The sequence below is a fragment of the Aspergillus brunneoviolaceus genome (assembly GCF_003184695.1).
Source record: "Aspergillus brunneoviolaceus CBS 621.78 unplaced genomic scaffold BO95scaffold_4, whole genome shotgun sequence".
Lineage (NCBI taxonomy): Eukaryota > Fungi > Ascomycota > Eurotiomycetes > Eurotiales > Aspergillaceae > Aspergillus > Aspergillus brunneoviolaceus.
In genome coordinates this window covers 697,593-723,840 of record NW_020290734.1, presented here as the reverse complement: position 1 = coordinate 723,840, position 26,248 = coordinate 697,593, and the positions used below count along the sequence as shown (strand labels likewise).

Sequence of the window (26,248 nt, the reverse complement as noted above, 5' to 3'; positions counted from 1 at the left end):
CGCCGCCGTCGCCGTCTCCGTCTGTTGTGACGTTCTCCCTTGCATACCGTGCCACTGATTATACCCTCCTGAGCAATGAAGATATTTTCCTTGACTGCGTGAAGAAACTCCATCATTTACAGAAACTTGCGACCTTCATTTCACCACCCCTCCTCCTGTGACCCCGATCCCCGATGGCTGCCTCCGCTCTCTCCACCAGCGGGTTGATCGATCCAACAAAACAAGCCGAGTATCCTATTGTGCTGGGTGACAGACTCGCTGGCAAGGGCGCATCAGACTCCCAGCTAGTCAACATTCAATTTAACTACAAAACCAAATCTGCGACCGCCCGATCTAAAATTTCTCGATCAAGGCAGTCTCGGGATCGTTACAATCTGACGATCACGGATAAAGCACCAAATGCCGAGCAGAATGTGCTGACCTACACCTATCAAGGCAGTGTAGATCCGGCACAAGCTGCGCTGGAATCTCGTGAACATAATCTTGTCCTGGTATTTGACGCCAATCGGAAAGTGTTCGTACTAGAACCAGTAACGACACAGCTCAACTTTAATCTTCAGTCAGCCCCAGCGAAGTCACACAAGCAGGTCCTTGAACAATATGAGCAACTACGAACGTTGCAGGAGGAAGACCATGGTTCGGGTGACGATCGGGCGTCTGACAATGCCAGTGGTAATGATGACGGTCCGGCGGATGACAACAACCCTTTTGATTTTCGTCATTTTCTTCCAAAGGAGAACGCCGATGACGACAAATCTGCTTCAGAGACCAGTGTGGGCAAAGCTGCGACACCATTGATGACTGCTGTTAAACCCACTCCGAGTCCCAAGCCCGTGCCGGACAAGCAGAAGCAGCGGGAACCACTGCTCCGGAAAAAGGAGCGAGCAGAGGCTGTCAGGCTCCCGAAGTCCACACCGACAAAAGCACCCCCGAAGTCTCCGGCACGAATCGAACGCAAGGGAACCGACCGGAAGGTCGTTAAAGAGGATGACGTGCGGGTGAGCACAGCGAAGCCCCCGCCGGCTGAGACTGGCTTGGGATTGGTCTCGTCCCAGGTAACCGAGCCTTCGCCGGGGTCAAATATCATCATCGACGGTGACTTGATCATCGAAATGGGCTCGCCGCGGCCCTCGAGAATCGACACGACCTACTTCTCCGATACGCACACACCGGCCAGTGACGATCACGAGGAGGAAGATGATGAAGATGTTGATCATCTCCGACTTCCTTCACCAGCCCGCCACGGGAAAGCGCCTGCAGTTCGCGAGCCTGTCTCTGCGCCGCTCGTGGATGAAGATGAGCTGGATGACGATGATGCCCTAGCCGCTGAGATGGAGGCGGCCTTTGAAGAAAGTGCGCGGGAGGAAGAAGAGGCACGTAGCCACCAGTCGCAGCCACCATACTCGTCGCATCTGTACCACGCACCTAGTGAGGATGAGAGCGAGGTCAGCGAGGAAGAGTAATACTGTCCCTTTTACGACTCTTGTTTATTAACCTGTATTTCACTCTTGTAACAAGTCTACATGCATATAAGCAGGGCGCATTGTGGAGTTTACACTGTTTGATGTTTGACATTGAGCCCCAGCGGGGGCGGACTTTCATGGCAATAGATATAATACCAGCTGTTGCACCGTATTTGTATTGAAAAGTATATTGAGGACTGATTGACACAACTGTCAGTGTTATAGCATATTGGTATATTTATGACAAGTGTAGCACTGAGAAAACCACTTGTGAGAGTAACAAAATAATAGTCCGAATGCCGGTTCTACGCGGCGGCCGATCTAGATCGGAACAACTGAATGATCCGGGCCGCATCGTCATTGGGCCAAGTGCAAGTCAAGAAAAACCACCGCTCTAGAAAGGAGCTTGACCGGTTCCTCCGGCAATAATCGACGACACCACGAGTTTCTCGCGCTTTACAGCCCAGTCCATCGCACTCAGCCGCTGCGAATCTTACCCGTTTTTCTCCATAACGCTTACTGTCGCGACTCGTGGACTAACACGCGTGGTGCGACTGGCCTCCCCGATTCTCGGCATCCGATGCGATGAAGAGTCACCCGCGGGCCATGGTTGAAACGACTCGATAAACCTCCAGGCGACGAGACAACGTGGCTCACTGTCGCCAGTGGGCTACATTAAGGGTGCGCCTTCGTTTACTGCCCGGCTCCTTCGACAGCCTCCAAGTAGGGTGACTGAAGAACACTCGATCGGAACCTTACCCAAGCCTGCCTTCGCGTGCGGATTCGGGCTCTCGGGATCGATCTCCTCTCACGTTGTGTACAGTTCTTCCACCTTCGACTCCTTCGGGATAAATTTTGCCCGCACTAGCGTCGCTTTGTGCTTCGAGGGAATTGACCCTTACGGATAAAGCTCATATGCACACGATGGCCTCTCCACGCGGCCACCGTCCGGGTCCCAGGCCTGTTCCTGCGCCTTCGAATACCGTCCTCCTCGCGACCCAAGCTCAGTGGCTCTTCACCGATGAAGAGCTCATGCGAACGCCGTCACAGCTCGATGGGATGAAGATGGAGGCGGAAAATACCTCCCGCAGCAAGGGCGTGAATTTCATCTCCCAGGTGGGTATCATGCTCAAGCTGCCGCAACTCACGCTTGCGACGGCCGCCGTCTACCTCCATCGTTTCTTCATGCGATACAGTATGGTCGATCTGCCGCAACGACCTGGAATGCACCCCTACCCCATCGCTGCTACGGCACTGTTCCTGGCTACAAAAGTTGATGAGAATGTGCGGAGGATGAAGGAGCTTGTGGTCGCTTGCTGTCGGGTAGCCCAGAAGCAGCCGAATCTGGTGGTTGACGAGCAGTCCAAAGAGTTTTGGAAATGGCGCGACACGATCCTCGTCAACGAGGATACCCTCCTGGAGGCGCTGTGCTTCGACCTGCAGCTGGAAGAGCCGTATCGCATCCTTTACGAATTCCTGCTGTTCTTCAACGTGGCCGATAACAAACAGATGCGCAATGCGTCATGGGCCTTTGTCAATGATTCGATGTTTACCGTCCTGTGCCTACAGTTCACCGCTCGCAACATCGCCGCCGCCGCGCTGTACGCCGCCGCCAAGCATTGCGACGTCGGGTTTGAAGACGACGAACTCGGTCGGCCCTGGTGGGAGCAAATCGATGTGGACATCCAGGAGGTGCGTCGTACGGTCACAAGAATGGCACAATTATATGAGCACAATGCCTTGCAAAGAAATACGTACTATCTGTCCGCCCCCACCGCGTCAGACGAGGGTACTGAGAAGACCAGGATCCCGCGCGCGGGCGGTACGACAGAGCCCGCGCCAGGAACAGACCCCGTCAATGGGCGCAAGCGGTCCAGGGAGCCCGAAGAGCAGACTCACGACCGCACCCTGCACGAATCGACTACGTCGCGCGACCACGAGCCAGCTAGACAGAATGGTACACGGTCGCCGAAGCGCCAGCGGAGGGAAGCGGAAGGCGTCGTGGCCGAGAGAGGCCCTGCGCATGAATCCTCGACTGTCCCCCACTCTAATGGAGAGCCACCGTCATCCCAAGACCGACACCACGGCAACGGTCACGTTCCTGCGGGACAACTCCCGCCGCCTCCCCATCACTCACAATCACGCCATCCGCATCCTCTGCCCCCTGCCCCTCGACCGTTCCCTCGCCGTGATAGCGCCAGCCGGGGAAGTAAGCCGGGGCAACCGGTGGATCCGATCCAGCAACGGATCGACGAGATTGTACAACAGAACATGTCCTCCCACGGGTCTCCGAGCTCTGCTAGATCTGAGCGACGGCCAATAGACCGTCATCGAAGCGACTGGGACGTAGAATCAGACGAGCGCAGAAGACGCCCGTCTGCTGGTGGCAGGAAGCCATCCTACGAAGAGCATTCGAACCACTCCCGTGCACCACCTCCACCTGCTCCTCCACCCCCTCCTCCGCCACCTCCTCCGGAAGAAGCCCGGCCACCGTCACCGGAACCAACGAAAGCCGTTGAAAATGATGATGAGGGCGGAGGGAGTGAGGAGGGCGAGCTTTGATGAGCGGAGCTTTGCTTTTTTATACTTGTTGCTTTTTTTTTTATGAGAACTCATAGATATCTACAATGCGCTGGAAGTTGCTGCACTGTATATAGTGCAACCCTGACGGAATCGGAAGGAACCCCCGCAGCTCGAGCAAAATCGTGGTCTTTGTTTTTTTGTTGGTTCTTCGATGGGCTAGCATTGCTCATTCATTGCTACTTCGCTTGGCTTGGCGCTGTGTTGGTTGTATGGAGAGAGGCGAAGGGATTGGGGATGAGAGGGACATTTTGTACTATACCTTTTGCTTAGACTTGAATCATCATTTTCGAGTGTTGTATGGGTGGTTCAATTGAGATGGCGGCGCCATATTGATGATTAGACCATCTCTATACTGTAGCATGGAACCTATGCCAGAGCACTGCTCTTGAATTCCCTTATTTCGTGCCTATACTCTTAGATCCGGTTACTGATCAAAAGCTCGTTCCGTGGCACTACAGTGCACGTTGTGTTCACGTTGTGTCCATTCTCAGACTTCAAAATGGAGGTGCGTTTTATATCATCGGCAAGCAATAGCTATCTACTGAGTGATTTATGTCTCATCCCAAATCTTAATCTCTTGCACCTCGACCTCCATGGTCCAGTCGCCCCTCCACTCCCTCGCCCGGTACCCTCCGCTCTTCGCAACCACATGCCTCACGCTCATCCTCGACACATTCTTCTCCAGCACAAACTGCACGCCTTTCCCTGTCTCCCCAAAGACCAACTACTTCGTCTGCTCATCTAGTCGATACCCCGGCCACACCACGTCTGACAAATCCCCGCGAAACACATCCTGCACGGGACTCAACTTGAATAGCAGGCACGATGCTGCCGCACCCTCCATCTCCGCCCAGGGCAGATGGAATCCAGATACCGCTTGCTGTCCGGACTGCGTATACCGGCCCGCTACCAGGACCACGGTCAAGTCCTCGTCATTGCCTAGGTCGGCTGCCAGCGTCTCTGCCGTTTCGTGTTTCTCGGTGGTGGGGTACGTCTTGCGCAACGCAAGGGCCTCGAACGCCACCGTCTCTGCAAAGATCATCCCCATCTGCGCTAGGTTGGGGCGTGTCACAATCGATGGGAGAAGGACTGGAGGATATCTTCCTGCTGGGCTGGAGGTTGATAGGGCGGGAACAGCGGTGTTTCCCAAGCTGGTCAAGAAGAGTGGCTATCCCATAAGAATCAGCATGTATCTTTGACCTCCCCCCCGCCTCCCCGCCAAAGCCCTTGTTCTCCAACCCACAAGGTAGAAGCAGGGAATAACTGGTGAGGGCGTCGATGGTGGTGTCTGGGGTTGGAGGCATTTTGTCCGGCTTTGAATTGGGGAGTTGATCTGAAATTGAGAATAGAGGGAGTGTGTGAAGATAAACAAGATAGAAGAAATTTTAAGGTGGTGATACATGCCTAAAGTCGCGCGCCTGGACCGGGTTCACTATTCTAATTAGGATCAGGCTCATTGTTTCTCTGCCATCATCCGTCAACAACCACAGCTCAGATCTAAAGCAAGATCCTCTATTATGTCAGTCCCTGCTTCAAATATCCAGACTAATCAGCGCGACCATCCTTGCAAGCTCTAGCCCCCCCCCCCCCTCTCCAGCCAACACCGACCCAGACCCTAACCTGTGCTGATTCGGCCCCCCTGGAACATCAACCACAACAACCAGGATAAAACGAAACAGCCCCCATGCTCAAATTCCCCAGGAGCACTTCTTCCAGGACCACAATGCCCGCATCCTTCATTTCCGTGATTCCGTCTAGACCAACACAGTGTAGTATAAAAAGGCGGACCCCCCCCCCTTTTCCTCAGACCACCTCACATCCCCCACCCCCCAAAACCCAAAAAGCCATCATCCACTCTTTTATTTTTTTTCAAAATCAATCACACTCATTCAACGCCCAGCGAAGAAAAAAGAACATGAGATTCATCACCATCGTCTCTCTTCTCGCGGCCACCCTCGCCACGGGGGTGACATCCACCCCGGTCTCGGTCCCGAATGCATCCCCTGACCACGGCGGCTCCATCCAATCCATCAACCTAGGCACCAGATCGGTGCACAACGTCGACGTCCTTCGCAAACTTCCGGGTCCCAATGCCCGCTCCTGATCCCGATCCATCGCTGGGTATTTCCGAGAGAAACCCATCTACCAATACCAAGGACGTTGGGATTGCGAAGCGCTGTCACGGCCAACAATCTCGAGATTTTGGGGTGTAGATCATCGCTGAAACGGATGGGAGAGGGGGAGAGAGGGGGCGTTGTCGGGCAAGGCTAAGGAGTATGTATGCGGGGGAGGGGCGGGAGGCAGGCGGCAAGTGTTTGGGGGAAGAAGGGGAACATTCATGGAATTTAGGGTAGGGCTCAAGGGCTTGGGGGCAATGAGAGGGCCAGATCCCTTTTTCAACGGTGTACTGTATTAGATGACTGTTTGTTAGTGCTGGTTATCGAGATTGTCGCGCTGACGACGCGCACCCATCAGAGATAAGGTCTGTTCGATCAGGAGCATGGCATTGGGGTATATAGGTATCCCGTGGCTTTAGGGCATAGAGGCTGTCTTCTGGCTGTTCTCTTCGTTCATGGTACAGGTCTATAGGTTGCGGAAGGAAGATGGGGTGCATGTTCAGGTTGGGGTTTTTGTTTCTATTGATTCATTACAACTATAACGGGCCAGATACAGTGATTCGAAATACACATACACGCAGACAAAAGAAAAAAATATATATTAGACATCTGAAGAGGTCCGTCTATTGGGAAAGAGTTTCAACAGTCCCTAGGACTGTTACAAGTGTATATTAAGTTACCTTTCCACCTCGAACCCACTCTGCCTCCTAACCCAGGCAGTCCAGACCGGTGGTCAACGTCTAGCATCCCCCGGCGCATGCGCTGTCCCGTCGCCCGACTGCTGCACAGTGACCTGGATCTGACTCGTCCGCCAGATCCCCCGCCGCAGGTCCGCGGCATCCGCCTCTTCACTGTCTTGATCATGGGGGATAGTGTCCAGCGGCAACTCCGACTCCGACGGGAGACGCTTGGCCCCCGAGGGCTTGAGCTTGGGGGTGGTCGACAGCTTGAAGGCGGATGCGCCGGAATATGGATGCGAGGTGTGGCTCAGGCTGTCAGAGCGGTAGCCTTTCGATTCGAAGGCTTTGCGGAAGAAGGGCCGGAGCGTGGGGATGCAGGCCGCCACGATGACGACGTTCTGCTCGATGCTGTGTATCCAGTCAGACAGGTCAACTTTCTTTTTGGAGGATTGAGGAATGAAAACGTACAGGCCCCAGACGACTAGCGGTACTACATTATATACTGAACAGGTTTTCATGTTAGTCACAAGGATGAACTGACTGCTGGCAAGAGGCCGCAACTTACGTGGGTCCGTCCGATCAGTAAACAGATGCAGATACGTGGCCTTGATGATGGTCACGATCGCCGAGAGCAGCGTCAGCCCCATCATGATGCACACCCCCACCTTGGTCGCGGTTCGCATCTGCAGCTTCCAGAAGACGCGGATGGGCACCACGGCCAGGACGACATCCGTCATGGTGGTGTAGGCGCTGACCCAGTAGGAGAAGTCGTCGAAGACGCTGGCGTCCCAGCATTGGCCCTCGCGGGCGGCGTCCCACAGTTTCTGGGTGGGGCGACACTGGAAGAAGACGATGAAGATGGAGACCATGGCGAAGACGACCTGCATCGTCACCATGGCGTAGAGACAGCGTGTACGCAGCGGATTCGGGTCGAGGAGGTGGCTGACGAGGATGGCGATGGAGATGTTGGGGAAGCTGAAGGCGCCTGCATTCAGCCGATGCATCAGTGATCAAGAACTATGACCGGAAATCAGCGGATGGAATTTGAGGCGTACCGATGTTGAATGCTGCGATCATGTTAACTAGGCATAGAACACCAAGCAAGGACACTCACGGAATGCTATGATCTGCCATTTGGCCGTTTGGACATATCGGTCAGTGCCATGATCGGCAATCACCGCGGCCGTATGGCGACCGAGCCCTAAGGTGACCGCGTAGGAGACAAATGCCGCCGCGATGATGCTGAGGCCCTGCAGTCCAGTATCCCCCTGGTCAGCGAAAGTCTGTTCGTCTATCCATTCCCCATCCTCTACCAACTTGCTAGGTGAATCACCATGGAAAAGAAGATGAAGAAGTCATCCCATCCCAAGCTCTTCGCCACATGTCCTCGAGCAAAAAGCTTCAACGCGACCACGGCAATGGCAGTGCCAGTGAACACCCATGCGACCGCATTGATCTCGCCGGCTCGACTTTGACTGAAATCCACATCCGTGTCGAATGAAGCCATTCAGACTGCCTCGAATGCTGCAATGTTGAAGGCGTCCGCCGGTGAAGTGGCCCAAGCACGAGAGATGGGCCGGTTTTCTCCTCGGTCTCGACGAACAGGCATTGGCGAGATGGGGACACCCCGGCAGTTTGGGCCAGAAACGCACGATATAAGGAGGGCAGAACCTGAGAGGAGAAACGGTTGCCGGAAAAATAACTCCTCTGGCACCAGCGTCATTAGTCGTAATTGTTCGGCGACGCCACGGGGCTCTCTAGCGGCCCTCGGTAAACGTCAGAGGATCGATTCTACGAACGATATTACGATTTAGGAGCATTAGTACCATGGAGCCAAAATGTCACGGCCAGTGTTTTAGGGTTTTCGCGGAGATGGCGGGAAGTGGAGCGGGAACGAGTCTCCATATCTCATATCTCCGACGTTTCCAGCTTGTTCACTCCTCCACCATTGATTTTGAATACAACCTTGGGCCGTTCGTTGTTGATGGAGGCAATGTAGAACGCGAGATGGTGTGCAATTCGCAGTATCCTCTCTTCAGTGTGGGTAGAATAATATCTCGAGGCAGCAACGGGGCGGGACAAGCCCCGCGTGGCTCGCCGTCGAAGGAGCGCTAACAACGCGTTAACCCTCTTAGCTTGACGGCGGTGCCTTCGCTACTACAAAGTGGCATGACGGACTTCCTACGGAGATGGTCTTAGTAGCATGTCCCAGGAGGCCAGCTGTCTCTAGCAGACGCAGACACCCTTGTCTCGCTCCATGTGCGCACATGCACCTCGGGGTTTGTCCTATCTTATGTCCTGTACGTACTACGTACAGTACCTGCAGCAGGATCCTTGTCTACCACGGGGACGGCACACTGCAGGGATCTCTCATCCTTCGAGGACTAAGACTTTACTGCATAAATCTGCCCCAACCACTCAGTCCCTCCAACACAGAAGAAACTGGGGTCGAAGACGGATTGACGACTGCATGAACAAGACGAAAGCCACCCAGCCTCGTCTCGAGCAAACACACGTGTTGAGATACAGACAGACTGTTTCCATCCACTTCTCCATGGGCTAGAATGTGACTAGCTTGCACTGACTACAGCAGCAGTCTATCTTCCGGCTACCCCTCACTGGAAAAGGAAAAGATATATGAAGCCCTGGACGCCCCCATGAGCCCCTCGCTGCGTTTCTCTCTGTATTCCACTCTCACCTTGCAACCAAAATCATGACGAATCCATCTGTATCCACTATCTTGGAAGACTTGGCCGCAGCAGGCAAGGCCTATAACCAGGCCGAGCCTGGCTCCCGAGAAGCCCTCATTGATCGCAGCCGTGCGCTGGTGGCCGCGCTGGAGATGCCCAGTGAATTTATTCAACGCAGCTTCTGGGCCGAGGTACGAGCATCATCCCAGTATCACTCCCAGTGATGTACCCACCTGCTAATTCACACGCCTGCGACAACGACAGCCCGCCATGTCCGCCATCATCCGCATCGCCGTGGACGTCCAACTATTCCAGCTACTCCGCGACGCAGGGGAGGCGGGCCTGAGCCCGTCCGAGCTGGCCGACAAGACCGGCGTCGACGTCGTGCTCCTGCAGCGGTTGACGCGCCACCTGGTGGCGATGTACCTGATCAGCTTCCATCACGGCGCCTTCCACGGCACGGCGCTGAGCGACCAGCTCGCCGCGGACAACTACCAAGACAGCATCTCCTTCTGCTACGACACGGCGCGCCCGTCCTTCAACAACTTCCCCGCCTTCTTCCAGAGCACCCACTACCGATCCCCGACCGTGGGGAGCCTGGACGGGCCCTTCCAGCGCGCCCATCACACCCCGCTCCACTTCTTCGACTGGCTGGTGGCCAACCCGCCCAACCTGCCGCACTTCGACTCCTTCATGAGCGCCTACCGCGCCGGCAAGCCCAACTGGTGCGACCCGGGCTTCTACCCCGTCGCCGACCGCCTGATCGCCGGCTTCGAGCCCAGCAGCGACGACGCCGACGACACCGAAGGCGTTCTCCTCGTCGACGTCGGGGGCGGCCGAGGCCACGACGTAACCATCTTCACGCAGCAATACCCGACGCACCCGGGGCGAGTCATCCTGCAGGACCGCGAGCCCGTGATCGCCGCGTTAGCTCCTGCCACCACCCCCACCAGCCTGAAACCCACCTTCACCGCGCAGGCCCACGACTTCTTCACGCCGCAGCCCATCGCCGGGGCGCGCGCCTACTTCCTGCACTCGATCCTGCACGACTGGGACGACGAGCGCGGGGTGCAGATCCTGCGAAACCTGGTGCCCGCGCTGCGCCGGGGCTACTCGCGGGTGCTGCTGAACGAGATCGTGGTCAGCGAGGAGCGGCCGACGCTCGCAGCCACGAGCATGGATCTGATGATGCTGGCGCACTTCGCCGTGCGCGAGCGCACCGAGCGCGAGTGGCGCGCCATCCTGCTCCGGGCGGGGCTCCGCGTCGTGGAGATCTACACCTACCCCGGGGTGGCGGAGAGTTTGATTGAGGCGGAGTTGGTGGCTTGATTTCTCAGGATGTTGATGCTTTTAGCGTGTTGTGTTTGGTTTTGTGGGCCAGGCACAGAGGTCAGTCAGTCAGACAGACATGGGGGTTGAAGTTAGCTGAGCTGAGCTGTGTGATTCGATTGCAGCGGCAAAGAGGTAAGCCAGCCACAACCTCGTTTCCACGATTCCAACCTCTCTTGACTTTCTATTTTGATAGCTAGACGAGAGATCGTCGATCAGCACAGTATACTACAGTAAAGTACACAGCAACTAACTACAGTCCGGCCGGTCGAAATTCTAGATTCTTTTATTTCTTTAAGATAAATTTATATCCTCTTCCCTCCCTTTCCTTCTCTACTCTTATGACTAGATTGTTCAGATTAAATAAGCTGGCGGAGTAGCTCTTTATATTTCCAGAACCCCGGTTCGTAGAGTTAAACTGCTCATTGTCTAGTATGGGATAGAGGAATGGGGTCGATGGTCCAGAGTTATGCTATACTACACGACACGACACGACACGACACCCGCTGCAAGCCAATCAGTTCAAATCGTGAAATCTATGCTGTGTCTTTTAGTCCCCGGCATTCGATATCAAACTTCCCTCAGACCCTCCTCTCCAACTTGAAAAATAAAGAACCATGGGGGTCAGTGGAAAACGGCCATGGTATTCGATTTGGATACATGCACAGAACTCAAAGGGGCTGATGCGGGGGTTGAGGTTGAGGTTGTATTTCCACATGATGCTGGATGCTGGACAAAAGGGAATGCCAAGCTGATATAGTAGTAGTCGATTCGGTAAACTACTTTCAAAGTTGCTGAAAAGGGCCGTCCAGTGGGGGGAGGAATAATGGTTTGGTGGGCGATGTAGAGGTCACTGCAGGCTACACAGTCTACTCAAGCCACGGGAGTCATAACTACGTATCTGCTTGAGCACGCACAGCTGTTCGTTTAAAACACTTCAGAGGGGCGGTTTGAAAGTCAGACTTGTCGGTCATCGGCTTGGTTGCTACCGTTGCTGTAGATTCATTGAGCTATTGTTCGAACTGAATCATATATCAATCATGAAAGCTATGCAATCTGCTAGTCATGCGGGAAAAAAAACACTATCTATCCGCCGATCACACCCCAATCGCCTTGTCTAGCAAACTGCTCGGCGCCACGAAACTAAACCCGCCGAACGGATTACTCTCCCCCAGCCCCAGCGAGACCGGCGGCACCGCCGCCTGAGACGCCTTGTAGTGTTCATCAAACCCATGCACAATCGGGCTGAGCGGCAGCTGCGTGAAGTCCACCGAGAAGTTCTCCGCCAGCGCCGGGTCTGTCACCACGGGCACGATGGGCGGCGTCACCTCGCGCCGCTCCAGGGCCTTCCAGTCGATCTTGCGGAAGAAGCGGTGGCTCTTGATCGTCTGCAGATCCTTGGGCATGTGGTACCCCAGCCGCTTGGCGGGTTCCTTGCGGAGGAGGCGCGTCAGTAGGTCCTTGGCGTCCGGACCCAGGAAGTAGGGCAGGGCCAGTTTCTGCTTGAGGATCTTCTCCTGCAGCTTGGCGTTGTTGTTCGCCTTGAAGGGCGGGGATCCCGTGAGCAGATCATAACCCAAGGCGCCGAGGGACCACCAGTCGCAGGCCTTGCCGTAAGGTTTGCCCTGGATGACCTCCGGGGCCATGTACTCGATGGTCCCCAGCGACGAGTTGCAGCGGTCGTCATCGCTGACGGCGATCTTGCTCAGCCCGAAATCCGTCAGCAGCAAGTGCCCTTCCTTGTCGAGCAGGCAGTTCTCCGGCTTGAGGTCCCGGTAGATCACCCCGACCGTCTGGTGCAGGTGCTCCAGCGCCAGCACCATCTCCGCCATGTAGAAGGCGGCCGCGTCTTCGTCGAACATGCGCTCCATGGCCAGGTGGTGGAATAGCTCGCCGCCTTCGGCATACTCCAGGATCAGGTACAGCTTCTCGTGGTCCTGGAACGCGTAGAACAGCTTGACCACGAACGGGTGGCGGTTGACGCTCTCCAGGATCATGCGCTCCGTCTTGGTCTGCTCCACCAGCTTCTTGTGCACGGTGATCGACGCCTTACGGAACTGCTTTTGTGCATAAAGCTTGCCCGTCAGGACGTGGCGCACCAGCAGCACGGTCCCGAAGGATCCCTTGCCCAAGCAGAGCAGCGGCTCGAAATCGTCAGACGCCATCTTGCGACACAGCTGCTGAGTGCGCACATCGCGCCCGTTCGACGCCTCCTGAGACTTTTCCTCAGCTACCGCATCGGCGCTGACGTAGTCATGCTCCAGAGGCACCTCGTAGCTGGTCAGGACTTCCGTCTGGTCACTGTCCGAGCAGACGCTGGCATTGCTAGGCGTCTCCGAGCGGGTCCCCTGGCCGGACAGGCTCATAGAATCCAGCTGCAGTTTCAGGGCGCTCACTCCACAACCGGTGGCAGGTTGGACCAACGGGCTGCTGGGGCCGGTCCCCGTTGGCGCACGAAGACGGGGACGGGAGCTCGGCGCGCGCGAACTGCAGGCCGAGCGGTCCGAGTCCTCATCGCCCGAGCCGCGAGGGGTGAATCCGCGCACGGTCGAGATGGCTGGAGCCACCGCGTGAGCAGCGGCCGCCTGCTTTTTCTTCTTCTTGCGACGGTCCGCCTTCCCAGCCAAGAAATTCCCATTCAAATCCGGGGCAGGGAAGGGTTTGGTGCCATTGACCGCCGCGGGAGGCATCATTGCGACCTTCCGCTCAGGACTACGGGCACTGATCCGGAAGCCGGTTTTTTGGCCATCGTTCATGGTACTGTCCGCACGAGAGTGCGACATGTCGGCCTGCGGGCTGAAAACATCCGCGACCGAAAGGTCATCCGGTGTCATGGTCGCCGAAAAATCCATTTTTTCTCCCACCAAAAAAGGGCGAGGTACAATTTCGCAAGAGGAGACCGATCACATGCACTCATGCATCGACAATTTGAAAGTACGCTCGTCCAAGCGGCAACCTAGTAGTGATCTGAACCAAAAATGGTTAGCATCCATCAGGCATAAGTTAGATGCACATACACGAACACGCATACGCGGGGTTAAGTCAAAACCGGTTTTTGCAGGAGACGCAAGGGGATCAAATTGTAAACTCACCCACACACCAATTGTAGATCGAGGATTCAAAGAACACCGCGCGCGCAACTCTTGTGAAGGAGTAGGTGGCTTGGCAGGAGCCCCTCGAAACTAGCACCAAATTACCGTCCGCCCTTATTCAGGACGGACCCTGGACCCTTAGCCAAGTCACCTCGCCAGCAGTGAAATCGGGCGAACGAGTGGATGACACGGCCTGGGTGCCAGCCAGAGTGGAGTGATATCGCGACACCGTAGACACCGTCGAGGGGGAGAAATCGGGGAAAGCGGGGGAATCGGTAGGGCAGCCAGCGGCGGAGCAGCGGAGATGAGCGGACGACAAAAGCGTGGATGGCGCAGACAGGCACATAGAGATACAGCAGGCTAGGTAGCCAACGAGGCAAGTGAGTTGAGTAAGAGATGAAAAGTGAAATAACACACAACGGATGTGTTTTGTAGGTTGTGGGGATCAAATAAAATTCCAGATTCCCTTAAAGAGGGGGGGAGATTTAAAGGAGGGAAAGGGAAATCAGGCTTAGAAGGAAAGCTGACACTGCGAAACAACCAAGGCCGATGATGCCCGCTGAGCCAATCATCAGCCGCCGGGTGCTAAGCGACGCTAGTCTACTTCGAGCCAGGGCTGCGTCACGTGTTGCCGTCATTGGTCTCGGTTTTCAGGCCTCCCTCTTGCCTATTCAGGTAATTTCACTCAGGCATCCCTCCGAATGACACGGCATGTAGGTATGTCGCATACAAACCCAAAAGTAGGTTACCTATCATACCTATGGCCCATCTGTAACCAAAAGCACAATTCCATATCCAATGAAATCCTAACATGAGGTACAAAGGTACAATACATCCTTCCTACTCAAAAAATGATTGCGACCGAGTAATTTGAACCCCAGATCGTTCTACAAAGGACAACGCGCTGGGCTTTTGGACCAGCACCGTCACTCGCTCATTACCAAACTCCATCGTCACAATGCGCGCCACGAAAGTGGCCAGCGCCTCGACAGTCTGGAAACTCGTAGCTTCGACCCGCTAACCCACCCCGACATTAGCAAATGTTCATTCAGAAAAGACACACCGCAGCAATGAGCTCTGCTTACCTCTGCCACAGCCCGCGTCATGGCCTGATAGGTATTGATCACCGTGGACCCCCAGGGCAGTTGACCGGGGCCCTTGAACTCCAACGAGACGATGACCGCCTGCTTCTCAACTCGCTCGTGGGAGTTGACCCCCAGGATACAGTAGCACCGTATGCCATCGATCCGGAACTCCTCCTCCAGCACCACCGGGCACCGCTCGGCCTCCGCCAGGTTGTCCACCGCAGCCGCCCCGTTCCGCTGCCGGTAGCCCCAGACGGTCACACTGCGGTATTTGAGTCCTTCCTCCGCGCGGAGCAGCGCCTTGGGCAATTGCAACGAGACCTCGCACTGTCCGAACACCGCGTCGATGGGCGGCGGGGCGGCGGCGATGGCAGCCGACGGGTTGCCGAAGATGGCCGCCTGGGCCTGCGCCTGGGAGCCCGCCGACGCACTGCTCCGGCGCCGGGTGTCGTGGTGCTGGTGCACATGGGACATCCGCCGAACGCCGGCGGCGGTCTCGTCGAGGAGGCCCAGCCCGCAGTTCGCGACGATCCCCGCAGTCAGCCGCACGTCCTCCCCGAGCGCAGCCCCCAGCATCTCATCCCGTCGGCTGCCGTCGATGCTGACCAGCTGCTGCGCCGATGCATCGCCCGACTTGCCGATGTTACGGATATCCTCCTCCAGGCGGCGATAGAGCTTTCCGTAGTCCAGTGATAGAGAGACATCGTCGGCGATGGCGGCGGCGACCGCGGAGGAATAGGATAGGTTCAGCGATGCGGAGCAGGGCTGCGGCTTGCTGGGACGGTGCCATGGGTCCGGGGCCGCAGGAAGCGTCAGCTGGATGTTCTGGAGCCGCACGCTGTCGAGGACCGGCGGACGGGGTGGGATATGGACGTTTACGCGTTGGTTAGCCATGATGCTAGCTGATAGTTGTGCAGAGATCAAAGGATGGATGAGGTGGGAGCGAGTGTGAGAAAGAGACGTTGCGAGCTGAGAGGGAAGCTAGCTCGCAGCGGGTGACCGTCGGGAAGATGCTGAAGCTACCGAAATTCGAGGCCCTGCCGTGACGTCAGCCCACAAGACGTCAAAGTGAATTCAAACACTCGAGGAAAGGTGATTTCAATAGAATTGTCTCGCACCTATTGTTAATTCAGAGAAGACCCTGTCTAGCTCTCGTGTCAATGCGACAGGCGCGGGGGGAGAAACCAGTAGTCGAGTCATTGGCAAAATAAAGTGGTGGGGGCGCCTCCGTCTTAGCGCGGGGAACTTGCTTTGTTGCCTTGCTGCCTTGCTGCCTCGCACGTCTTCTCCCCTCCTACTCCTACTCCTAAGCTCGCTTCCATTGTTTACTAGCCACTCTGGCAACCACTTCCCTTTCCCTTTTCAAACAGTGTTATTATTCAGTAGATCCAATATACACATACATTTGCCCATGAACCCATGGAGGAGAAGTGAAATTCACATCGTTAGATATTACGTCGCAAAGGGTTGAAGGCCATCCAGGGTCGCGTGCTGCTACATCCCTTGGCTGCGCTGAGGTCGACCAAGAGACCAAGTCGCGCGCGGAACTCGAGAGACCAGCCCAGAGCATAGATCGCCGAATCATTGGGTCATCATACCACGTCCGTTAATGGTCAGAAGCGCCTTCGTCTCTTCGTTCGTTATTTTCTTCTTTCTTCGCCGCCTTTCGTCTGCGGTGTACACACATCCGCATGGTATTTTCAGCCGTATCCGGTCCAGGAGTAGAAGTGCAGATGACCGAAGTCGGATTATTTTGTAGATCAGAGAGAAAAATAGCGCAAAGGAAAGCAGTTCAAGCAGAGCAAAACAGGTCAATCAGAAAGCACAGTGGGTATCCGCCATGCACTTAGTGAAACACAATCAAATGACAGCAAGCGAGCCCCTACCAGTAGCCGCGGCGTTCGTACGGCATGTACTCACCCCGTGGAGGACTCCGGGGACGGGGGTAGGCTCTGGCTTGCATGTAGGGGTCATCGTAGTGCCGGGGTGGAGGTGGCGGACGAACATCATACGGATCCTCATAGGGTCGACGCGGAGGAGGGTAGTCTTCAATCCGCGGGCGAGGTGGCGTCCGGCGTCCGTACCCATCCCGTTCATAGTATTCCCGCCGCATGGGGATAGGAGATCGTTCCCGGTAATGAGCCCGCGGACTGTAGCCACGGGGTGCAGGAAATCGGCGGTCGTATTCCTCCATTGGGGGAAAGCTCCGACGAGGGGATCGCGACCGGTAGGGGTCACGGAAAGAACGATCTTCCGGGGGAAAGCTTTGGATCTGAGGAGAAATGAATAATGTGAACTGGATGTGGATCTGTCAAGAGTCCTTACATCGGCGATACATGTCACACGAGATCCCTTGAACTCGCGCTGGTCGAGCTTCTCGACGGCAGTTTTCAAGTCGTTGGCGGTCTCAAACTCAACGAACCTTTGTTCATAGTGTTAACGGTAATCCAACGGGGCGTCCAGGGGAAAGAGAATGCGACGCACCCTCTGCCAAGCTCACGGCCGGTCTCGGAGTATACCACATCAAGGCCGGACTGGCGGGCAAAGTCTTTCAGATCCTAGAGTACGAATTGGTGAGTTCATTTCCCGGTGAAGCAAGCCTGATATCCGGTAGGTCCATGTGGTTGAGAGCAGAACGATGAGGCGCCAGTCGCAAAGGGTCTCAAAAGAAAGACCAAAGATCAAGATCCAAGGCAGGGTAGTCCAAAAGGGGCATAAAGTTCTCCTTCCAGGTTGAGGTCGTCCAGTCTTCAACCTAGCTCGTTGGAGAGCCTAGGTTGCTCCTCGAGTAATGTGTGTAGCTCCCAAAATATCGCTCGCAGTCGGCACATATCCAAAACCGGGGCAGGCTCGGAATATGCAGACAAAATGTGTAGGTAATAGGTAAAAGGCAAAAAGAAATAGGTAGAGATGTCAAGAAACGCTGATGAGCCGGGCTTCAAGGCGTCCGTTTATTCCTAGGGAAAGGGGACTTGGGCTGCTAACCTGCCAACTTGTTTCCGGGAGTCCAGAAAGTAACATGCGAAAGATCGTGCGGCGGGGGCGAGGCATGTTGGGGCGGTCCATCGGGCCAGGGAAGTTTTCCTTGCGGCGCGGGCCACGGGCAAATTGCACGGTGAGTCGCTCGCCCTTGAAATCGCTGCCATCTGTGGGTTTGCAAGCGTCAATTGATAGCCCTGGAGAGGGATCTGACAGTATCACGTACGAAAAGCTAAAAGAAGAATAATTGTTAGTCAATGGCAAGTGACGTGGCTTACGCTGGACAGGGAAGTGAGGGCTCACCGGGAACAACATCTCGAGCATCCATCGCGTCTTCGTACTCGATGAAGCCGAAGCCATTCATCAATTTGATCTCTGTGATCTTTCCGGAACCATGGGTGCTGAAATGCTCCTCGATATCCTGCTTAGTTACTGAATTAGGACTGCGACGCCCACAAGGGCGCCGCATTCAAAGGTCAGCTCATTGCGGAAAACAAAACACGTAAATGGGTCCAAGAAAAGTAAATTGAGAATCCTCCCCTGCAGTGTCCGGGTTCGAGGGAACCCTGCGCAGAGTGGGGAGGAGCGCGCGCAGGTCTGGTTCCTGGCTAACAACCCCAACAGGTAGGATCTGAAAGCAGGAAAGAGATGCAATGGCCCACTGAACCAACGTCACTTGAGGGACTGGAAAGACATCCATCCAGAACACATGGCAATCCAGTGGACATCCTGTTACTGTGGCGCAGGTGGGCTGGAACAGATTTGGAAGGAAGAAATCCATATCGGATGGAAAGGAGACCTTGAAGAACGGATAGATGGCTGCATACCATTGCGGGGAAGGTTCCCGAGATAAAGTCGGGTGGACGAGACTTCAGTCATGGCTGGAACTCGGAAAGCAAACAAAGCAAGTCGCGGGATAATCCAATCGGCAAGGGGAGATTAACGTGTGGCCTCGGAAGTTCTTCCAGTTGGTGATCTGGGGGAATAAGCCACAGATGAGGATGATGGCCTGGTTATTATTCTCTCCAACGGTGTGTACTCCAGGTAGCTTAGTTGCGACAGAAACGGTAGCTCGAGATAGTTCGGTTTTCCTGGCAGTCCGGGAGCCGGGGAACAGACAGTCGAGAGATTCCGGATGATTTTAGTAGACCTGGTGATAGGTAAATAAAGAGACACCACCAGCTTGGAGCTGAGAGTGGTGTGCGTGCGTGCGTGCGTGCGTGCGTGTGTTTGGCTATCGTTGGCGAGTTATCGCAGTCGAGGGAAAAGGAGAGGAGGGGGGCGGAGGGGTTAGTCGAGGTAAATTGTTTGTCAGACTGTTTATTATGTCGGGATAATCTGATAGATGAATGGATAGGGGGGTACGGAGGAAGGAAGGACGGTGACAGGTGACAAAGGTTCGAGAAGCTAGAAGAGAGGATAAGGAAGAGTTAATGGAAAGAAAAGACAAGAGAGAAAGAAGAAGAGAAAGAGGAGAAGAGAAGAACAGGAAAGGAATCGAGTGAGCGAGCGAGCGATCGTCACGGCGCGAAAAGAGGAGAAAGCAAAGAGGCGGCGGCGGCGGCAGAGCAAAGCAGAGCAGAGCAGAGTTGCGGGCGGGACTAGGACTGCGACTGCGAGCTTGACCGCCAGGGCAATTGTTTCGGACCACTGGCGGTGGAGGGCATCCAATGGCGGACGACCTTCCCGGATCGCCTCACTCTGCGGTTCCACGTGGCCCCGCCTTGTCCAGTTCCTGACTTTTGCCTTCGGAGAGGATGTTATGATAGCTAGTGGAAGGGGAATAAATGGACGATGCCGGTTGAGGTAGAGCAAAAGGGTGCCAGAGGACTTTTATAGGAATGCTGAGCTCGCCGTATATCTTCCATAGTTAACCGTGTTCTTGGCTTGAATGCAAGATGCAGATGTATATATTCCCGTGACTCTGGCTCAATGTGCCACCTTCGAGGCTCCCCCCCACATTATACCAAGAACACATTTATTGCCGTGTAGCCTCATCTATAGTGCTGCTATGGAGCCCCAGAAAAAGCTAGTGATAGATACACCTGCAGATATATGTACCGGTACCTTTATGGTGAGCAAATTCGATTCATTTCGATCTATGCGATGATGCTTCAACGGTATAACACAACGGAGGACAATGAAGTAGGGGGTCCATGACCCTGTTGACCAAGCTTCCAGGAAAGTTGAAGGCTCAATGAGCTACCGAGTCTGCTGCTAAGCGAAACTTGTTGGATATGCTGTACGCATAGTATTGCAACAGTAATGATATAGATTCTTCAGCCACGCTGCCTCGTCTCCGTAGTCCCGAACTATAAGCTTTGGATGAATCAACAAGCAGCGAGCATAGCCCTTCGTGTCGGCAGTGTCTGCAGATCTTGAGCACAAACCCTTTGCGGAATGCATTCCTCCATTCCCCAAATGATTCATTTGTGATGTATAACACCTCAAGCAAACAACATGCAATCTACAGATCAACCTAGCTGAACCGCGGCTGGCAAAGCGGATGATCCGCGCAAAATTCCAGCTAGGCCATACAGGGACTAGTGTCTTGGCACTTTGCCCCATGGCTGGAGGTACGGTAGCAATAATAGAGACTGTCAAATACGAGTACTTCTCTGAATTAATGCTTAGGAATGAGGCGAATCCACCGAGTCTTGACGCCGAAAGCCGTATGTACATGGTTCCATATCATATGATCAATCCCGCTGCTTTTGCTACAGTACATTGGACATGCCTAATCAGGTCATAAAATACTTCGGTCCCTCGCCACCCTGAGGTGTCTGCCAGTTGATATCCTGAGTGGGTACCTTGATATCGCAAGTCTTGCAATGGATGCAGCTGTGTATGGTTAATATTCTGTCAATAAGGGGAAATATGATGGAAGAGCTTACTTCTGAGCATTGATCTGGAAGCGAACACCATGCTGCTTGCTGGAGTCCTCCACATACTCATATACACCGGCCGGGCAGAACCGGTTCTCGACACCCTGGTACTTGGGCCAGGCAACATCCGTATGCTTGTCCCAGTCCTCCACTTGCAAGTGGACGGGCTGGTCTTCCTCGTGGTTGGTTCCGGTCCGGCTGACGCTGGTGAGAATATCGAAGCTGATCACGCCGTCCGGCTTGGGGTACTCAATCTTGTTGCACTGGGAGGCCAGCTTCGTGGCCGCGGCGTCGGTAGTGTGGTGCTTGAGCGTCCAGGGAGTCCGTCCCTTGAGAATGTACGCCTCGAGGCCAGAGTACAGGATACCACCATAGAGACCAAGGGGCGTGCTGAAAGAGGGCCGCATGTTGCGTACCTCGTACAGCTCCTTCCAGATCGACGATTTGCGCAAGGCCTCCTCATAGTCGAAGAGGAATACACTTCCGTCAGGGTTACCCTGCAGAGCTGCAAAGGTGGATTCGGCAGCCAACATGGCAGACTTCATCGCGGTATGGGTTCCCTTGATCTTGGGAACGTTCAGGAATCCGGCGCTGTCGCCAATCAAGGCGCCACCGGGGAAAGCGCACTTCGGGATGGACTGGAAGCCACCCTCGTTGAGGGCTCTTGCACCATACGAGATGCACTTGCCACCCTCCAAGACTTCCTTGAAGAGAGGGTGGTGCTTGAGTTTCTGAAACTCACCGTAGGGCGACAACCAGGGATTCGGGTAATCCAGGCCCACGACCAAGCCAATGCTGACCATGTTGTCGCCGAAGTGGTACATCCAGGCTCCACCGTAGGTATCCGACGGAAGAGGATATCCCATGGAATGCGTGATTTCACCCGACTTGAACTTCTCGGGCTGGATCTCCCAAATCTCCTTAAGACCGATACCATAGGTCTGCGGTTGGCTATCGCGGCGAAGGTCGAACTTCTTAGCCACTTGCTTGGTCAAGCTTCCATGACAGCCCTCGGCCAGCAAGGTGACCCGCGCATGGAACTCCATACCCCGCTCGAAACTATCCTTCGCTTTGCCGTCGCGACCGATGCCAAGATCGTTGGTTGCGACACCAAGAACGGAGCCATCCGACTTGTAAACCACCTCACTGGCTGCGAATCCGGGATAAATCTCGACACCAAGTTCCTCCGCCCGCTCTCCTAGCCACTTGGTGAGCTCGTTCAAACTGATGATGTAGTTGCCGTGGTTGTTCATCTGTGGTGGCGCGGGGATCGGGAAGGACGAGTTCTGGGTCAGGAAGCGCATCTTATCCGCCTTCGCAGGGGTCGCTCCCTCGAAGCGGGATGGGTTGTCCTCCGCAAGCCAGTCGGGCAGGAGTTCGTTCAACGCCGTTGGCTCGAGTACGTTGCCGGACAGGACGTGGGCGCCAAGTTCGCCGGCCTTTTCCAACAGAATGACGCGGAATTCCTCGTTGCCGGCTTCATTGGCTAATTGTTTCAATCGAATAGCTGCGGCGAGACCAGCGGGACCTATTTCAAGCGGCAAACAATAACGGTCAGTCACTTTACATTCTTCCACTTGCGCGATGCACCCCCCTCGCGCGACCGAGTCTATGCGGAGTCCCTACCGCCACCGACAATACAAACATCCACCTCATCCGATTCTCTGTCCAGCTGACGGGGATCGAAATTGCCATCGGCATCGGTTAATCTTCGCGTTACCGATTGTGAAAATGCGCGTGTCTGAATGGGAGTGAACAGCGACCGTGGTCGAATGGCTTTACGGTAGGAGGCTGGCAAGGAGCGGTTTGAGGGCCGTGCAGAGGTTGCGAGTGACGACAACGAGGCGGAAGCCTTGGGGAGGCGCAGGGAAGAGGGTCGCAACTCGCGCCTCAACAACGGCAGAACCGCGCCTTTGGAGGCCATTGTTTAGGCGAGTAGGCGAAGAAGATGTGATTAAGACTGAAGGGGAAGGAGATAGGAGTGGGGACGAAGGTCACAGTAGGGCTGGAAGTTGCGAATCCTATACTGAGAACAAATGCATCATAGACGGCGAATAGATCGCGACAGTAGAAGGTAGAGGGAGTATCGTCAACAAGAGTATTATAGCCCTGTGAAATCGCAGTAGTAGCAGTAACAAACTACTAGAATCAGAGGAGTCACTTCTCCGACCGGCCAGATTGAAGCACTGATCCAATGGAGGGAGGAGTGTGACTAAGAGGATGAAGGAGAGGGGGGGAAAAGATGAGGTGGATTGAAATTTTGGTGGTCGGCCCGAGGTAACGGCGGCCAATGGAAAGGCGGATAATGTGAATCAACTCGCCCTCAATACTACTAGGTGTCCTACTAGGTATCCTACTAGGTAAAACCACGGTACTTCCGCTCATACAGCCGTGAATCCCGTCGGGACATGCGCAAGGGCAACAACAGTCACTCCAGGCTGCAGTTAGTGCTGTCGGTACAATAGGTACTCGGTGTCTTGCCATCCGATGGACCCTGAGTCTCTGACCGACATCGAAGCTGCTTTTTGCACATACGTCGTGATGATCGAATGGTTCGCGTCGCCGATCTTGAGTAATGGGTCCATGACACTTCCAGTTGGTCCAAATGTCACCTTGCCGGAGATAGCCGTGGCAACCAGGTGCAGTTTGTGGCAGGTACTTAGTCAGACCTGGCCTTCAAATATCACATGAAGGCAACCAAGAGTCGAGCAGATTCAAATTAATCCCAGAGATACCGAGAAGATAACCAAGCCCCGATGACGACACGCGATCGAGATGTCATCGACGATTTCCGGTTGCCTGCCCGGCCTTATACTACTCAGTATACTCCGTACTCTGACACCCATGTGATGAACACCGGCTGACAAAGATCTTGACACTCTGTGAGTGTGGCGATGCAGCAACAACTGAAAACCCACCGAATAAATACACAGTAAATAAGCATTTGAATGCACAACGATGTGGCACAACGCGTCTCTAGTCATGTGGTCCATGCACTATACATGCATGTACAATATTCGTCTCCGCATCCACGGATTACTATACATAGTACGAAGTATCGTACTTCGTCCTCTTCATCTAATGCCGTGTACCGAGTATTGAATCCTGGTGGCAACAGTCGAGTAATGATAAAAACCTCCTCTGTACTGTCTACTATTCTTTGCGATAGAGGCTTGGAAAAGGACACTTGGCCGGATTACGTAAACCGGCGCAGAGACGGAAGGCATGCAGCATAGCCAGTCAGGAGGGTTGAGCGATAAGCTTGAGGGCTGGTTCAGTGCTGATACTGGTCATGTCTGAGATCAAGATCGATACATAAATGAAGGTTTCCCAGCCCAAAGTGACCAGTGCATCAAGGCTGCAAGTTGACCGAATACCGATCGAGCTGGTGGATCACAGTTTGGTGGTCTAAGATCCGGGGTAGAATAAGAAGGTCAAGCAGGGATTGAACTTGGAAGTACGGAGTACCGTACGGAGTACCTACTGCTCATAGGAGCAAGAAAGTACCATCGGCTGGAGCCTTGCCCTTGAGGCTTGTTGGAGGCGGCAGGCAACGCCAAATGAAAAGGGAGGACGCGTCCAGTCCACCGACCCCATGACGCGACCGGCTTGAAACCCTTCCCAATTTTTTTTTTGTCGCGGTCGGCCCAGCTTCTTTTCCAGCCGGTTGATCCATCCTCCATCCTCCATCCTCCATCATTCTGTATCTTGATTCCTTTCGATCATAGCGATTCTCAGAACGCAAAATGTGACTGAATGTTAGTCGCAAGATGATTTCAGATCAGAAGCATCATATTCAATCGAGAATCCTTTATTTGGGGCCGCGATCAAGGCAGCGCTGAGGCCCCAAACAAGCTCATGGAAAGGAAGAGAAACCGGGCCAAGAGAGCAAAAATTTTCTTTTTTTTCATTTTCATTTTTTTTTTTCATCCTCCATCTTTGCTTTTGTGGAGGGTTGGCTAACTTACCAGTTGCTAAAGCGGCAGGACCGTGATGGCGGGCAGACGCGTTAGTCTACCTCGCTATCTCCCTAGTCGCCGAGAACAGCAATCCGGCATGATTGGAAGGAAACGGAATGGATGGACTTTGCAAAAGTGGATCGCAGGAGGAACGCGGACTGGTTCAAATCGAGTGGCTGCAACCATGGCGCCGGTCGGGAAAAAAGAGTAAGGGGGGCGACAGCCAACGAGAACAGGTGCACGCCAGTGGAACTCCCAGACAATGTGTTTACCGTGGGTCGGCCGATCAACAAACCAGCGCTTGTGCTTGGGGGTTCTTGGGGGTTTTGGGGGGGTCTTGGGGGGAGGTCTTTGCTTGGGAAGTGCGAAGTGGGCGGCGTTGGCCACCCTCCAAGAGCCGCTAGTGGAGCGTTAGGTCCATAGAAAAACACTGAAAACACTGAAAAATACTTGTGCTGAACCAGCCAAATGAGCCATATCCATGGGTGACCGTCGCTGCTTTTGCCGCCTTTCGCCGCCGGGCCCAGCCCCCCTTGACGCCAGCTCCCCTTCTTTCCCTACCTTTCCCTTCATCACCCACCCCTCCCCGGCGGCTGTGAGTCAGCCTATATAAAGGCCCAACCTCCCACTTTCCTGACTCTGTTGGAAATTTTGATTCTGGTCTTGGCACCGCCCGGAAAGCCATACACACTCTTCCCGCCCGATATCCTCCCCCCCCTTCCTATACCCCCTATTCTCTCCACTCGTACAGTTCACAGAGCCGCTAAATTTTTAGCTGTCTCTACTGCTTTTCGCGCTGGTCTAAGATTCCCCGGGAAGAAGTTCTTAGGAAGCCAAGAATTGGAAAAAGGTTGAAGAAATACCTCTCCCTCTTTCCTTTTTCTTATCTTACTACTACACTGTTTCAGATTCAGTTACTGAAACAGGAAGGTTGCAACCTCAGGTTCGCATCTTCGTCGCTCTCTCTCTCTCTTCACATCCACGCGCACCTTCTCTCCAAACGCAGATAGACATCACCAATTCCAAAAGAGGAAAAAAAAGTTTTTGCCTTTGATCATATCACGTGCATCGCACTGTCTTGACACTCCCTATTCACTCTGTGCTTGTTACTTCACTTCTGCAATAACTGCAGAGGCTGCGTCGAGTTGTTCCCTGCTCCCTAGAAAACACTTGGTTGTGCTTTTCTAGTCCTCATCCTCACCGTCCTCTCTCCCATCCTCCATCTGGGCTTCGTGGTACTACTCGATCATCATTCAGTCAGGCTCTTGTCATCTTGACTTGACTTGATTTGACTTGTGGGTTCTTGTTGGTTTTATCTCTGGCACTCTACCTCGGACCTCATTCCGTTTTATTCTCTTGAAACGGTTCGTCGATTGTGGGCAGTGT

At 54.5% G+C, this 26,248-nt stretch overlaps 9 protein-coding genes across 9 annotated transcripts; 2 read left to right on the top strand and 7 right to left on the bottom strand.

Annotated features, from left to right (window-relative positions):
- Positions 1-173: 173 nt before the first annotated feature.
- Positions 174-4,025, top strand: BO95DRAFT_449512 (uncharacterized protein; the record flags this gene model as incomplete). Its single annotated transcript, XM_025587953.1, has 12 exons — positions 174-1,445; position 1,681; positions 2,374-2,447; positions 2,472-2,719; positions 2,756-2,771; positions 2,796-2,996; positions 3,033-3,167; positions 3,195-3,241; positions 3,269-3,388; positions 3,413-3,500; positions 3,522-3,789; positions 3,814-4,025. 12 exons carry the CDS (start codon positions 174-176, stop codon positions 4,023-4,025), a joined length of 2,682 nt encoding a protein of 893 aa, XP_025447241.1.
- Positions 4,026-4,770: 745 nt separating this feature from the next.
- Positions 4,771-6,161, bottom strand: BO95DRAFT_459200 (uncharacterized protein; the record flags this gene model as incomplete). Its single annotated transcript, XM_025588632.1, has 2 exons — positions 4,771-5,214; positions 5,976-6,161. The coding sequence occupies 2 exons, from the start codon at positions 6,159-6,161 to the stop codon at positions 4,771-4,773; spliced, it is 630 nt and encodes a 209-aa protein (XP_025447240.1).
- Positions 6,162-6,679: 518 nt separating this feature from the next.
- Positions 6,680-8,522, bottom strand: BO95DRAFT_438481 (uncharacterized protein). Its single transcript, XM_025585527.1, has 6 exons — positions 8,177-8,522; positions 7,958-8,093; positions 7,899-7,910; positions 7,409-7,828; positions 7,312-7,345; positions 6,680-7,251 (listed from the first exon to the last, which is right to left on the bottom strand). The coding sequence occupies exons 1-6, from the start codon at positions 8,348-8,350 to the stop codon at positions 6,897-6,899; spliced, it is 1,131 nt and encodes a 376-aa protein (XP_025447239.1). The 5' UTR covers positions 8,351-8,522; the 3' UTR covers positions 6,680-6,896.
- A 568-nt stretch (positions 8,523-9,090) lies between these two features.
- Positions 9,091-11,142, top strand: BO95DRAFT_470362 (putative O-methyltransferase). Its single transcript, XM_025589516.1, has 2 exons — positions 9,091-9,724; positions 9,798-11,142. Exons 1-2 carry the CDS (start codon positions 9,557-9,559, stop codon positions 10,860-10,862), a joined length of 1,233 nt encoding a protein of 410 aa, XP_025447238.1. The 5' UTR covers positions 9,091-9,556; the 3' UTR covers positions 10,863-11,142.
- Positions 11,143-11,817: 675 nt separating this feature from the next.
- On the bottom strand, positions 11,818-13,955 carry BO95DRAFT_160132 (AGC family serine/threonine-protein kinase). The gene is made up of 2 exons (XM_025580726.1): position 13,955; positions 11,818-13,829 (listed from the first exon to the last, which is right to left on the bottom strand). The coding sequence occupies exon 2, from the start codon at positions 13,712-13,714 to the stop codon at positions 11,960-11,962; it is 1,755 nt and encodes a 584-aa protein (XP_025447237.1). The 5' UTR covers positions 13,715-13,829; position 13,955; the 3' UTR covers positions 11,818-11,959.
- On the bottom strand, positions 13,827-14,401 carry BO95DRAFT_160135 (uncharacterized protein). The gene is made up of 2 exons (XM_025580727.1): positions 13,963-14,401; positions 13,827-13,829 (listed from the first exon to the last, which is right to left on the bottom strand). Exon 1 carries the CDS (start codon positions 14,298-14,300, stop codon positions 14,073-14,075), a length of 228 nt encoding a protein of 75 aa, XP_025447236.1. The 5' UTR covers positions 14,301-14,401; the 3' UTR covers positions 13,827-13,829; positions 13,963-14,072.
- Positions 14,402-14,667: 266 nt separating this feature from the next.
- On the bottom strand, positions 14,668-16,227 carry BO95DRAFT_438476 (dihydroneopterin aldolase). The gene is made up of 3 exons (XM_025585526.1): positions 16,158-16,227; positions 15,040-16,076; positions 14,668-14,971 (listed from the first exon to the last, which is right to left on the bottom strand). The coding sequence occupies exons 2-3, from the start codon at positions 15,931-15,933 to the stop codon at positions 14,795-14,797; spliced, it is 1,071 nt and encodes a 356-aa protein (XP_025447235.1). The 5' UTR covers positions 15,934-16,076; positions 16,158-16,227; the 3' UTR covers positions 14,668-14,794.
- A 694-nt stretch (positions 16,228-16,921) lies between these two features.
- BO95DRAFT_352107 (putative pre-RNA splicing factor Srp2) lies at positions 16,922-18,897 on the bottom strand (the record flags this gene model as incomplete). The annotated part of the gene is made up of 6 exons (XM_025582116.1): positions 16,922-17,311; positions 17,365-17,461; positions 17,524-17,597; positions 18,025-18,185; positions 18,322-18,450; positions 18,846-18,897. The coding sequence occupies 6 exons, from the start codon at positions 18,895-18,897 to the stop codon at positions 16,922-16,924; spliced, it is 903 nt and encodes a 300-aa protein (XP_025447234.1).
- A 1,750-nt stretch (positions 18,898-20,647) lies between these two features.
- BO95DRAFT_379857 (electron-transferring-flavoprotein dehydrogenase) lies at positions 20,648-23,112 on the bottom strand. Its single transcript, XM_025583328.1, has 3 exons — positions 22,530-23,112; positions 20,913-22,431; positions 20,648-20,859 (listed from the first exon to the last, which is right to left on the bottom strand). The coding sequence occupies exons 1-3, from the start codon at positions 22,825-22,827 to the stop codon at positions 20,760-20,762; spliced, it is 1,917 nt and encodes a 638-aa protein (XP_025447233.1). The 5' UTR covers positions 22,828-23,112; the 3' UTR covers positions 20,648-20,759.
- Positions 23,113-26,248: the final 3,136 nt, after the last annotated feature.

Bases quoted from the DNA above. Each gene is read 5' to 3' on its own strand.
- BO95DRAFT_438481 (XM_025585527.1), bottom strand. From the start codon at position 8,350: ATGGCTTCATTCGACACGGATGTGGATTTCAGTCAAAGTCGAGCCGGC. The intron at 8,094-8,176 runs GTGATTCACCTA...ACTGGACTGCAG, and splicing joins TCTTCATCTTCTTTTCCATG to GGCCTCAGCATCATCGCGGC. The intron at 7,346-7,408 runs GTAAGTTGCGGC...AAACCTGTTCAG, and splicing joins TACTGATCGGACGGACCCAC to TATATAATGTAGTACCGCTA.
- BO95DRAFT_470362 (XM_025589516.1), top strand. From the start codon at position 9,557: ATGACGAATCCATCTGTATCCACTATCTTGGAAGACTTGGCCGCAGCA. The intron at 9,725-9,797 runs GTACGAGCATCA...CGACAACGACAG, and splicing joins AACGCAGCTTCTGGGCCGAG to CCCGCCATGTCCGCCATCAT.
- BO95DRAFT_160132 (XM_025580726.1), bottom strand. From the start codon at position 13,714: ATGGATTTTTCGGCGACCATGACACCGGATGACCTTTCGGTCGCGGAT.
- BO95DRAFT_160135 (XM_025580727.1), bottom strand. From the start codon at position 14,300: ATGTGCCTGTCTGCGCCATCCACGCTTTTGTCGTCCGCTCATCTCCGC.
- BO95DRAFT_438476 (XM_025585526.1), bottom strand. From the start codon at position 15,933: ATGGCTAACCAACGCGTAAACGTCCATATCCCACCCCGTCCGCCGGTC. The intron at 14,972-15,039 runs GTAAGCAGAGCT...GGGGTGGGTTAG, and splicing joins TGACGCGGGCTGTGGCAGAG to CGGGTCGAAGCTACGAGTTT.
- BO95DRAFT_379857 (XM_025583328.1), bottom strand. From the start codon at position 22,827: ATGGCCTCCAAAGGCGCGGTTCTGCCGTTGTTGAGGCGCGAGTTGCGA. The intron at 22,432-22,529 runs GTAGGGACTCCG...CGCTTGAAATAG, and splicing joins TGTTTGTATTGTCGGTGGCG to GTCCCGCTGGTCTCGCCGCA. The intron at 20,860-20,912 runs GTAAGCTCTTCC...AACCATACACAG, and splicing joins TTCCAGATCAATGCTCAGAA to CTGCATCCATTGCAAGACTT.